This window comes from Sciurus carolinensis, chromosome 4, assembly GCF_902686445.1.
Source record: "Sciurus carolinensis chromosome 4, mSciCar1.2, whole genome shotgun sequence".
NCBI lineage: Eukaryota > Metazoa > Chordata > Mammalia > Rodentia > Sciuridae > Sciurus > Sciurus carolinensis.
This window is the reverse complement of record NC_062216.1, coordinates 72,685,418-72,697,505: the sequence shown is the minus strand read 5'-3', so window position 1 is coordinate 72,697,505 and position 12,088 is coordinate 72,685,418. Positions and strand designations below refer to the sequence as shown.

General features: G+C 47.0%; 1 protein-coding gene across 1 annotated transcript; it reads left to right on the top strand.

Moving 5' to 3' along the window:
- Positions 1–1,503: 1,503 nt before the first annotated feature.
- Positions 1,504–11,580, top strand: C1r (complement C1r). The gene is made up of 11 exons (XM_047549332.1): positions 1,504–1,659; positions 2,359–2,587; positions 3,978–4,170; positions 4,488–4,634; positions 4,735–4,931; positions 5,222–5,369; positions 5,593–5,714; positions 7,360–7,438; positions 7,806–7,961; positions 10,170–10,244; positions 10,703–11,580. Coding segments are annotated over exons 1-11 (2,118 nt in total). The 5' UTR covers positions 1,504–1,657; the 3' UTR covers positions 11,473–11,580.
- The last annotated feature ends 508 nt before the right edge of the window (positions 11,581–12,088 follow it).

Genomic DNA, 12,088 nt, shown 5'->3' with positions numbered 1-12,088 from the left:
TCATCAAATCACAGATCAGCCCTGCTACCAGATTCAGTTCTCAGCTCCAACACATAAGCCTGGTGTATAAAACCTCTAAACCTTGGTTATGCTAGCATTTTCTGTGTGCCTGCTCTCATTTGGTAATGACTTGGTCACTGCCAAATGGGCAACTGCCCCATCTTGCAATCTACTTCCTGGCAAAGTGATTGGCACATTAAGTAGGTAACCCACAAAGGATGAGTAGGTGGGCAGATGGGTGGAGTGATGGAGGGGTCAATCTCATAAGGGAAAGAAGGACAGCCTACAAAGGTAGAGGAACTAGAAGGACCTGCTCAGCAAGCTGAGCCTCCTATGACAAAGTGCTACAGGGTACTTGGAGCCATGCAGAGTTGATGAAGAAAGGCTCTCCAAAAAAAACAAAACTTTAAAGCAGGACATTATATCCTGGTAGATGGGAGCTCTCCCAGAGGCCTGGCTTCCTCTCAAAAAAAGACCAAGTTGCTCTTGCTCTGCAGCCACACCCTTTGCTTAAGCACTAAGCAATTGTAACCTTCAGGGGTCAAACCTGACCAGACACTAAGGAAAGAGGACATTTCTTGTTCCTCCATATCCTGGTTTTTCAAAAAGCAAAGTTCATTGGCAAGCCTGCTATCACTGAGGTGGAAAGGAGGGTTTCACAACCTAATACTGCTTTAGGGTCACCTGATATAATAACCCTTCTTCTAAACATAAGTGTCATTCACGAGTAAAGTAGGCCAGGACCCCAAAACAAACCCATTTACCTCTGGCCACTCCTGCAGGCCTCCATTACCCCACTGTTCCTATCACTTCATTCCAGGCATTTAATCCTGGCCACTCCTGGACAGGGCTGCTGGGTAAACAAGGACAGAAAGAACAGGGTCAATGGAAAAGGGCAGCCTGGTGTGGTGGTGCACGCCTGTAATCCCAGCTACTCAGGAGGCTGAGGCAGGAGGATTGTATGTTCCAGTCCAGTCTGAGCAACTTAGTGAGACCCTGTCTCAAAATAAGATTTTAAAAAGGGATTGAGGGTATAGCTTAGTGATATAGCACTTGCCTAGCATGCACAAGGCCCTGGGTTTAATCCCCAGTCCTGAAAAAAGAAAGGAAGGGAGGAAGGAAGGAAGGGGAAAGAGAGGGAGGAAGGAAGGGAGGAAGGGAGGAAGGGAGGGAGGAAGGAAGGGAGGGAGGAAGGGAGGGAGGGAGGGCAACCCAGAAAAAGGAGTCCCTTGCAGCCTGTGATTCCCTGTTGCCTCTTCGATGAGAATTTTGAAAAAACAGCAGTAACCCCTAGATAGTCTTTGAAGAAATACTGATCAGATTTAGAAAATGAAGAGTCTGGATTTCCAACCAAAGTCTTCCTGCTCCTTAAAAATTCAGACCCACCCACTCCACAGCTCTTCCCCAAATATACCAGCAGGTGGCACCACTACCAGTGATTTCAAAACCAAAACCAAACAAAGTGGAAACTCAGATTTTTTTGTTTATGCAAATAGTTCATTCCCTACAACATTCCTCCGGGAATGGTCCCCCCCTCCACCTCCACAATCATTCCCTCCCGCTTCCCGCCTCTGCATGACTGTCTCTCCCTCAACACACAGTGCATGAAGACGCTGTCAGGAGAGCTGAGGACCCAAACACAAACGGGCCTTGAGAAATGTGAGTAAGGTTGATGGGCACTGAGTTGGGAGGGAGAAGCTTGGGCATAGGAGGCAAGCCTGTACCCAGATTTGCTCAGGGAGACAGAAACACCCTTCCCCACCTGTACACCTCATCTACCCCAATGCACACACGCATGTACGCACGTGAACACGTACCCTCATCCCTCCTCTAGAGAACCAGAAGAGTCCTTAGATATGTGAGCCAATGTGGCCTTCCCCTTCTTTTGTTTTTGGGATCATTGGGATCTTCCCAGGAGGAGGATCCCCCAAGTGTGTTTCTCAGACTCCATGAAGGGTTTCTCCCAGAGGCCTTTGCTGAAACTTTGGGAGTCCTTTCAGAGAGCCATGTCTGGAAACCCTCACCCTCGATTGACTGGTTCCAAGCCAGTCCTATTCCGGGAAGAGAAGGGGATGGAGGGGGCAGGGCAGGGGAGAAGGCTGGTGAGGGAGCATGATGAGAATGCGGTGACCTCTGGACTGGACACTGCTCAGGGAGGGATGCACGATGCAACAGCTGCAGAGGCCAGGCTCCCTGCCCCACCCACCCCCACCAACAACATCTCTATTAGGTCTAGAAATGGGCAAAGTGAAGAAGGCAGAGCAATATGGCCATCCTGTCCCCCACCTCAGCTAATGCCCAAAAAGCAAGGGTGCTACACCCCTCCAGCGCCATAGACACCTTCTTTCTTTTCGGCAGGTGGCTCTTCTCCCTCTTGGTGCCAGCCCTGTTCTGCAGAGCAGGAGGCTCCATCCTCATCCCTCAGAAGCTTTTTGGGGAAGTGACTTCCCCTCTGTATCCCAAGCCTTACCCCAACAACTTTGAGACAACCACTGTGATCACAGTCCCCAAGGGATACAGGGTGAAACTTGTCTTCTGGCATTTTGACGTGGAGCCTTCTGAAGGCTGTTTCTATGACTACGTCAAGGTAGGAGTCAGGTCGGAAGGGGAGAGGGCAGAGGGCACTAACCCCTTCTGGATGCACAGGGCTTGTGCCCTCACCACCCTGGATGGCATGCCCACCCCCAACACCACCCCAGCCCTGTAACAGCAGATGCCAAGTGGAGTTCTGCAAACCAGGTGATTCTATAGATGGGGCACCCACAGGTTGGAAGGCCCTCAGAGGCGCAGTCCCACTCTTAGGAGATTCATTGTCTATAGGAGTCAGACAAATCTCCCATCCACTGGTTAGCTGGGAGTCTTTGGGAAGCAACCATACCTCCCTTCTCATAGAGGATATTGCTGTGGCTGCCTGCCTCATCATTATGAGAAGGAAATGTGTGCATGGCAGCCTGAGCACAGCCTTCAGCAAGGACAGTGAACTCAGTCCCCTTATCTCTGCAACCAAGGGGGCTTCCTTCTCAGTCTTTCTATATCCAACAAAAAATAAGATGCAGGATTTGAGTAGAACCTGTGAATTTCCTGTACCTACCATTCCCAGGTGCTAAGATATGAGAGAATAACATGAAAACAGTGTATCTTCCTAGCACAGAGGACCTGGTGAGTCCATGAGGGAAAGAGGGGTTGGTGGCAGTGACGGTGAAGGATAGAGGGAGGGACCTCTCCTGCTTTTGAGAGATTGGAACATCTATAAGGAAAAAAGATAGGGAAGCAAGGCTAAGACTGGTGAGCCCCGGAGCTTGTATTCAACTGGGTATATCCGGAGGCATGACTGGGTGTGAATGGCTTGAATAAGGTGAGGTGAAATAATTTTTTTGAGCAGGAGCTACCAGGGATTGAACTCAGGGGCACTCAACCACAGAGCCATATCCCCAGCCCTATCTTTGTATTTTATTTAGAGACAGTCTCACTGAGTTATTTAGTACCCCACTTTTTACTGAGGCTGGCTCTGAACTCACAATCCGCCTGTCTCAGCCTCCCAAGTCACTGGGATTACAGGTGTGTGCCACCGCACCCAGCTATTTAAGGTGAAATTAGAAGACAGAAAGTAAAGACCAGTGCAGGTTCTAGGAATGAAGGAGGATGATAAAGGTGGGGCAGAGGTGACCAGGGTTTGAGTGGAAGAAAGACACAGGAATGAAGAGAGACCTGCAACCCACTGGGGGAGCATAAAACAGGAGAGATAAGGTACTAGGCACAAGACATGTAAAGAGTTAGTCACAGGGAGACAGGCAGACATATCTACATCAGTCACCTGGGACGTTGCAGCAGCCGGAGCCCAGCAAGTAGTGACCAGCTGGAGCCATTGTGGGGCATGATTCTCTCTGGAGCAAGAGAGGAGGACCTTCCCTGACTTGCTGTATGGGAAGCAACTTTTCAACAGGGCTTCTTCCTCCCCCGTGTCCTTCCTCCAACAGGTCTCGGCTGATAAGAAAGACCTGGGGAGGTTCTGTGGGCAGCTGGGGTCTGCACTGGGCAACCCCCCAGGGAAGAAAGAATTTTTGTCCCAAGGGAACAAGATGATGCTGACTTTCCACACAGACTTCTCCAATGAGGAGAATGGGACCAGCATGTTCTACAAGGGCTTCCTGGCCTACTACCATGCTGTGGGTGAGTGGCCCCTGAGGGGACCCTTGATTCCAGCCTCAGCCATGTTGAATGGGGTACACAAAAAGGGAATCTTGAATTCAAAGGAGCCAAAAACCTGACTTTCCTTGTTCTTCCTCTCAAGAGAGCTTTCTGCAGAAGAGGACTGTCAACTTGGGCTCTGTTCCCATTGGGTAATTCCTAGAAAGCATTAGAAAGACCTGGAGGTCCAGGTGCCTGACTGTATCTCTAGGCCTCTGGTGACTGACCTCTCTAAGACCAGAGTCACCACAGAGGTCTCCTGGTGTAAATTCAACCCTACTTTCTGGAATCTCTTCCAGACCTCGATGAATGTGCTTCCCAGCACAACTCAGCGGAAGAGGATTCCCAGCCACAGTGCCAGCACCTATGTCACAACTACATTGGTGGCTACTTCTGTTCCTGCCGTCCAGGCTATGAGCTTCAGAAGGATAGGCATTCCTGCCATGGTAAAGTGAGGTGGGCATGGGAAGTTGACAAGGAGACGGGCTGAGCAACAGCTTGCTCCAACCCGAGACCCTGCTGACCCCTCTGCCTCTGATCTCACAGCCGAATGCAGCAGCGGGCTGTACACAGAGCCATCAGGCTACATCTCCAGTCTGGAGTATCCCCAGCCCTATCCCCCTGACTTGCGCTGCAACTACAGTATCCGTGTAGAGCGGGGCCTCAACCTTCACCTCAAGTTCCTAGAGCCTTTTGAAATTGACGACCACCAGCAAGTGCACTGCCCCTATGACCAGCTCCAGGTACAGCCACCCTACCCCACTGAAAGACCCCTTCCTCTCCTCCCCATATCCACTTGGCTCTTCTTGACCCTGTTTCCTCCTGGATCTCCTGGGAACAGGGGCAGGGATGACCAGCATCTTACAAAGGCTGAGTGGGTTCCCACAAATCGGGAAGTGACCTTCAGGTGAAAACATACACAAGGCAGGATTCCACCACCACCACCACCTTCCTGGTCACGAGGCTGATGCCCAGGCAGCCCTGTCTAAAAATGTGCTAGCTGGAGAAATAACCCTCCCTCCTCCCCCATCAGATCTACGCCAATGGGAAGAACATGGGCGAGTTCTGTGGGAATCAAAGACCTCCTGATCTTGACACCAGCAGCAATGCCGTGGATCTGCTGTTCTTCACAGATGAATCAGGGGACAGCAGGGGCTGGAAGCTGCACTATACCACTGACAGTAAGGTTCCTAGACTGGAGCTAGAGTTCAGCATAGAGCTTGTGCCTAGCTTACATAAGGCCTTGGGTTCCATCCGCAGCACCAAAATAAATAAATAAAAACAAAAAATAAAAAACAAGGTTCATGGGACCTCTCTTACTGGCCAGCAATAGACAGAGAGAGAGTGGGGAGAAAGAAAATCAAGTGGCTCTGAAACAACCATGCCTTCTTGTCTCCCCAACAGTCATCAAGTGCCCCCAGCCTAAGACCCTGGATGAGTTCACCATCATCCAAAAACTGCAGCCTCAGTACCAGTTCCGTGACTACTTCATCGCCACCTGCAAACAAGGCTACCAGCTCGTGGAGGTAAGAGTCCCAGGCTGAGGAAAGAGCAGTTCAGTGTCTCAGGAAGATTCCAGTGGGTAAGTCTGCAGCAGCCCTAGGCTCACACACAATTCTAATTATCAAGGTTTCAGCTGGAAAAGTCACCTGGTCTACTAGCTCTCACACTTGACAGCACTGGAGAGTTTTTTAAATACCACTGTTGGGACCCTAGAGACTCTTGATTCCATGAGTCTATAGTGCACCCTGGGCATCAGGATTATTTAAATCTACCCAGATGATTCTGATATGTAGCCAAGTTTAAGGACTACTGATCTAGTCCAATAACTCGTGGCAGAAAAAGCAGAGTAGGGATGTGGTGACTTATTCAGCATCATGTAATGATTTGGTACAGTAGGAACTGGGACCCAAATCTCCTGCCTTCTGCTCCAGGGCTCTTTTCTGCACATTGATGGTTTCATCTCACACCCACTGACCTGTCCTCAGCTTTGCAGACTCAAGAGGGAATATGGTTTTTTCAATTGACCATTATCAAAAAAAAACTGGTGCTGCTTTTAAAAATAAACAAGTTCACCTCTTGCTGGGTGTGATGGTGTGTGCCTGTAATCCCAGCAACTCAGGAGGCTGAGGCAGGAGGATCACAAGTTCAAAGCTAGCCTCAGCAACTTAGCAAGACTCTGTCTCAAAATAAAAAATAAAGGGGCTGGGGTTGTGGCTTAATGGTGGAGCACTTGCCTGGCATGTGCAACACCCTGGGTTCAATCCTCAGCACCGCATGTAAATAAATAAATAAAATACAGGTCCATTCACAACTAAAAAAAAAAATCTAAAAAATAAATAAATAAACAAAAAGGGCTAGGGATGTACCCAATGGTTAAGCAACCCTGGGCTCAACTCCTGGTACCCAAAATAATAATAAATAAAATCTATAAATGGCTGGGCATGGTGTGGGCACACCTGTAATCCCAGCATATCAGGAGGCTGAGGCAGGAGGATCACAAGTTTAAGTCCAGCCTCAGCAACTTAACAAGACTCTCAGCAACTTAGTGAGACCCTGTATCAAAATTAAAAATTAAAAAAGGACTGGGGAGGTAGTTCAGTGATGACGTGCCCCCCGGGGGTTCAATTCCCAGTACCAAAATAAATAGAAATTTAAAAACCTGGAGATGTAGCTTGGTGGAAGAGTGACCCTGGATTTAATCCCCAGTGCCAAAAGAAAGAAAATAAAACAAAGGAAAAGAAAAGAAATAAATACTATAATCTAAGAGAGAAAATGTGATACAGGGCATTCCAGGGAGAGAGAAGCATTGGTCTGCTCTAGGGCAGTTTTTTTCTTTCAATACAAAAACACTCATCCTGGCTTGTGGGTTTTCTTGTTTGTTTTCTCATTTTGAATTATAAATTGTAGGGTTTAGTGGGAACAGGTTAGAGTCCAGAGGGAAGACTATTGGGTCCAGTTTTCTGCTGTGTGGGTCAGTATCCCATCTGTGGCTCTGGACTGAGAGGTCTGGCTAGAGAGAAGGAAGAAGGAAGCTATGATGGGCACTGGTTGGGGAGCCCAGGTCTGAGAGCTCAAAAGCAGACTTGGAACTCCCTACTGCTCCTATGCAGGGGAGGAGAGCTGCCTGTCTCCTGGTGCTAACAGCACCTCTCACCTCTACTCCAACAGGGGAAACAGGCGCTGTTCTCCTTCACAGCCGTCTGCCAGGATGATGGCACATGGCATCGTGCCATGCCCAGGTGCAAGAGTAAGTCAAAATTCAGGGGTCCATCTTCCCCTGGGGACCTCCCATCCCTCAGCCTTGGGGATCTGAGCTGAGAAGGAAAGAGGAGGTACAGGCTCGACTCTTTCCAAGAGACCCTCCCCCTGATGTGCTCTTTGAAGCTTATGGCACATCTCAGGAACCACTGAGCCGCATCTCCACAAGATCTATGGGCTCTACCAGAACCAAGTTTCAATCCATCCAGCTCCTGTCCTTTGCAAGTGCCCTGCTCGCTGACTGTATTTCTCTAAGTTTCTTGGCCTGTTCTGCAGGCAGACAACTCACATTCCCCCTACTGAAGCTCCAGGACAGTCAATTCTCAGTTCTCACACAACCTTGTGTTCTCCCCCAGTCAAGGACTGTGGGCAGCCCCAAAGCCTGTCTAATGGGGACTTCCATTACATCACCACAAAGGGAGTGAACACCTATGAGGCCAAGATCCAGTACCACTGCCATGAGCCATATTACAAGATGCAGATCAGAGCTGGCAGCAACGAGTCCACACGAGGTAGGAACTGATGCCAATGACAGTCTTCTCTCCTTTACGTCTTCTTGGGACATCCTCTGAGATGTCTTCCAATGGAATCCCTAGGGAAAGTATGCTAACATATCTTCCCAGGGAACTGACTTCTGAAGTTACAGTCTGAAGAGTCTAGTAGTTTTGAAGAAGGAGGCACCTGAGCTGATACAATGAAAAAGATTCAAACCTCATAAACTGTCGGTTCCTTCTCACCACCACTACTATCATCACCACAGTCGCTACCACTACTTGTAACAACACCATCATCACCACAACAGCACCAACACCAGCACAGTCACCACTATAACCACCATTACTAACACCAATACCACCATCACCAACACCACCATCACCACAGAAACCATTACCACCAACACCATTACCAACATCAGTGCTACCCATTGTTACCAATTCCAACACCACAATCACCAGCATCACCATTATTACCAGCAATATCATTGCCACCATCGTCATCATTACCATCACTACCCAAACAAACACAAACACCACCATCACCATTACCACACCAATACTCCCAGCATCAACACCATCAGTACCACCAATACCACCATTACCAATACCACCATTATCAATACCAATTCCACCATCACCACCAACACTACTATTACTACCATCATCACCACTGTGACCACCATCACCATTACCATCACTATAATTTCAGTGAGACTAGCCCCTCCATTCTTCCCACTCAGGGCGAATGTTGTTATTTTTTTTATATAGGTTTACTTAATAACTCTCAAACTCTCTTATCTATGGGTATCTTGAAAACTTTTTTCAATTAACAAAAAAAAAAAAAAAATCAAGGCTGGGGGTGTAGCTCAGTGGTAAAGAATTTGCCTAATGTGTGAGGTCCTGGATTCCATTCCCAGCCCTGAAAGAAAAAAAAAAAAAAAAAAAAAAAAAAGAACTGCATTCATTAAAACAGGTTTGAAATGTGTAAAAAAAAAAATAGGTTATATATGATGTTCATTAAGAGATGGGCTTTGGAGTCACTATTCATGTTAGTTCTGGTGCGTAGAAATTCTGTGCCCATGCTGGGCACAGTGGTACACTTCTGTGATCCCCGAGACTTGGGAGGCTGAGACAGGAGGATCACAAGTTTGAGGCAAGCCTCAACAATTTAATGAGACCCTAAACAACTTAGTGAGACCCTGTTTCAAAATAAAATATTAAAAGGGTTAGAGATACAGCTCAGTGGTAAAGCACTACTGGGTTCTATCCCCATACCAATAAATAAATAAAAGAGTACTTTGACCTTGTGCAAATTATTTAAACTCAGTTTCCTCATTTATAAATTGAGGCTCATACATACCTGAAAGTGTCACTGTGGCACTTAAATGACATAATGCAGACAAAGTGCTTAACCAAAAGAATGGTACATTGTTAACAAACAAAAAAATGTAGCTGCTACCAGGTATGTAGGCACATACCTATAATCCCAGCAGCTCAGGAGGCTGAGGCAGGAGGATCTGGAGTTCAAAGCCAACCTCAGCAAAAGCGAGGTGCTAAGCAACTAGTGAGACCCTGTCTCTAAATAAAATACAAAATAGGACTACAGATATGGCTCAGTGGTCAAGTGTCCCTGAGTTCAATCCCCAGTACCAAAAATGAAATTTTTAAAAATGTAGCTACCATTATTATCTTCAATCCCACTACCAAGATGTGTGACTAACTGGGCATGATGGCACATGCCTGTAATCCCAGAGGCTGAGACAGGAGGATCAGTTCAAGGCTGGCCTTAGCAATTTAGCAAGGCCCTAAGCAACTTAGTGAGACCCTGTCTTAAACTAAAAAATAAAAAGGGATGGGGATGTAGCTTGGTGGTTAAGTGCCCTGGATTCAATCCCCAGTATAAAAAAAAAAGCCTCACTGATAAGTTTTGGATATATTCCTTTGGTTTTATGACTACTTTCACAAATAGGCCTCACATCAAACACATAATTAAGTATTATAATTTTTTTCCCTTGACCTTAAAACAAAAATCTATGTAAGAGCCTTTTAACACTTTTGGTATTTTATCCTTATAGATTTGCTCAGTTTAACTTTCATCCTTGTCTATGTTGGTTCCTTATTTCCCATCTCCCTGTAACAACACACTCAGGGCTCACTGGCTTCTGCAACCTGGCTTTCTTGCCCATGACCTCCCATCCTGATCACAGCCCCTTCTCCCCTCAGGGTTGTATACCTGCACAGCCCAGGGCATCTGGAAGAATGACCAGGAAGGAGAGAAAATTCCTCGGTGTTTGCCAGGTGAGTGGAAACCCTCTGGGGCCATTGTTGGTATCTGAAGCAACCCTGCACAACCTCAGAGGAAGTATGGCATAGAGAAAGGAGACTGAGTGAGGAGAGAGATACTTTAGCTGGAAGTAAAAACCAGAGATGCGGAATAGGGAAAAGGAGAATAATACAGAGATGAGGATTGTACCAGGAGAAAGGAAGAGAGGCACAGAAAACTGGGCCCGGTCCAATGGTCTAGCATTTCCACAGATGGAGAATCAGGGAATAAATACACAAGAAATCCCAGGAAGAAATAAACAAGAAGAGAAGAAGCTACCCACAATAGGCCCAAGAATAGGGTATGGGAACAGAGGAGAAAGGAAAAGGGCAAGAGTCAAAATGAGGGAGGAAGGGAACTGACTGACCACAAGAGGAAGGAGGGGCAGGACCCAGGACTGACTGGTCTTGTCCTCCCTGTCTCTTTTCTCAAGTGTGTGGGAAGCCCACCAACCCCGTGCAACAGAAGCAGCGCATCATTGGAGGGCAAAAAGCGCAGCCCGGCAACTTCCCCTGGCAGGCGTACACCATCATCCATGGGCCAGGGGGTGGGGCCCTGCTGGGAGACCGCTGGATCCTCACAGCTGCCCACACTCTCTACCCCAAGGATTTCAACGTACAGGAAAATGTCACCAAGGATGTGTTCTTGGGCCACACAAATGTGGAGCAGATCCAGAAATTGGGAAATCACCCTGTCCACAGGGTTATCATTCACCCAGACTATCGTCAGGAGGAGTCCCACAATTTTGAGGGGGACATTGCCCTGTTGGAGCTTGAAAACAGCGTCACCCTGGGCCCCAACCTCCTCCCCATCTGCCTCCCTGACAATGAGACCTTTTATGAGAAAGGTCTCATGGGCTATGTCAGTGGCTTTGGGATAACAGAGGAGAAGATTGCTGAAAACCTCAGGTTTGTTCGATTACCTGTAGCTGATCGAGAGGCATGTGAGAAATGGCTCCAGAAAAAACAGACTAATGATGTTTTTTCTCAAAACATGTTCTGTACGGGGGACCCATCTCTAAAGCAGGATGCCTGCCAGGGTGACAGTGGAGGTGTTTTTGCAGTGAGGGACCACAAGAGAGATCGCTGGGTGGCTACAGGCATAGTATCCTGGGGCATTGGATGCAGTAAAGGATATGGCTTCTACACCAAACTACTCAACTATGTGGACTGGATCAAGAAAGAGATTGGAGAGGAGGTCTGAGCCCAGACTTCACTAGGTCAGAATCCAGAGTGCAGTAAAACAAAGTTATCTGACCAGTAGGTGATGACCATTAAGAATCCACATTAAAACCGCTGATGTAGAAAGACACCATGAAATTCTCTCTCTCTAATTTTATCATGTTTGTTTTTGTTTTTGTATTGCCTTTTGGTTTTGGTTCTGGCTTTTTACCATTCTGAAGATCAAACCCAGAACTTCAAGGGTACAAAGCACATGCTCTATCTCACCCCCAGCCTATAAATTCTCTATTTTATAGTACCAACCACATTCTTCACCTGAAACAAATCAAAGAATGCCTTTCATTTGTCCAAGGATTATAGAGAATATACTTATCAATCTCTACTTACATTTTCCTTTTCATTTTTATACCATTGGGAAACTAAATAAAACCCTTTCCAAATAAAAATTTCTGAGACATTCTGCAGCATCAAATGGATCAAAAGTGGTATTTAATTAACACAAAAATATTTAGTAAGGTCATGTTTAAAATATTTACCCTAAGAACACAATAAGAACAATTTACAGTTAGTGTTATGAATAACAATATATTATCCAGGCACGGTGGAACACATCTGTAATCCCAGCGACTTGGAAGCCT

Coding starts and splice junctions, on each gene's coding strand:
- C1r (XM_047549332.1), top strand. Junction 2,588..3,977: donor GTTTCTATGACTACGTCAAG/GTAGGAGTCAGG, acceptor TTCCTCCAACAG/GTCTCGGCTGATAAGAAAGA. Junction 4,932..5,221: donor GCCCCTATGACCAGCTCCAG/GTACAGCCACCC, acceptor CTCCCCCATCAG/ATCTACGCCAATGGGAAGAA.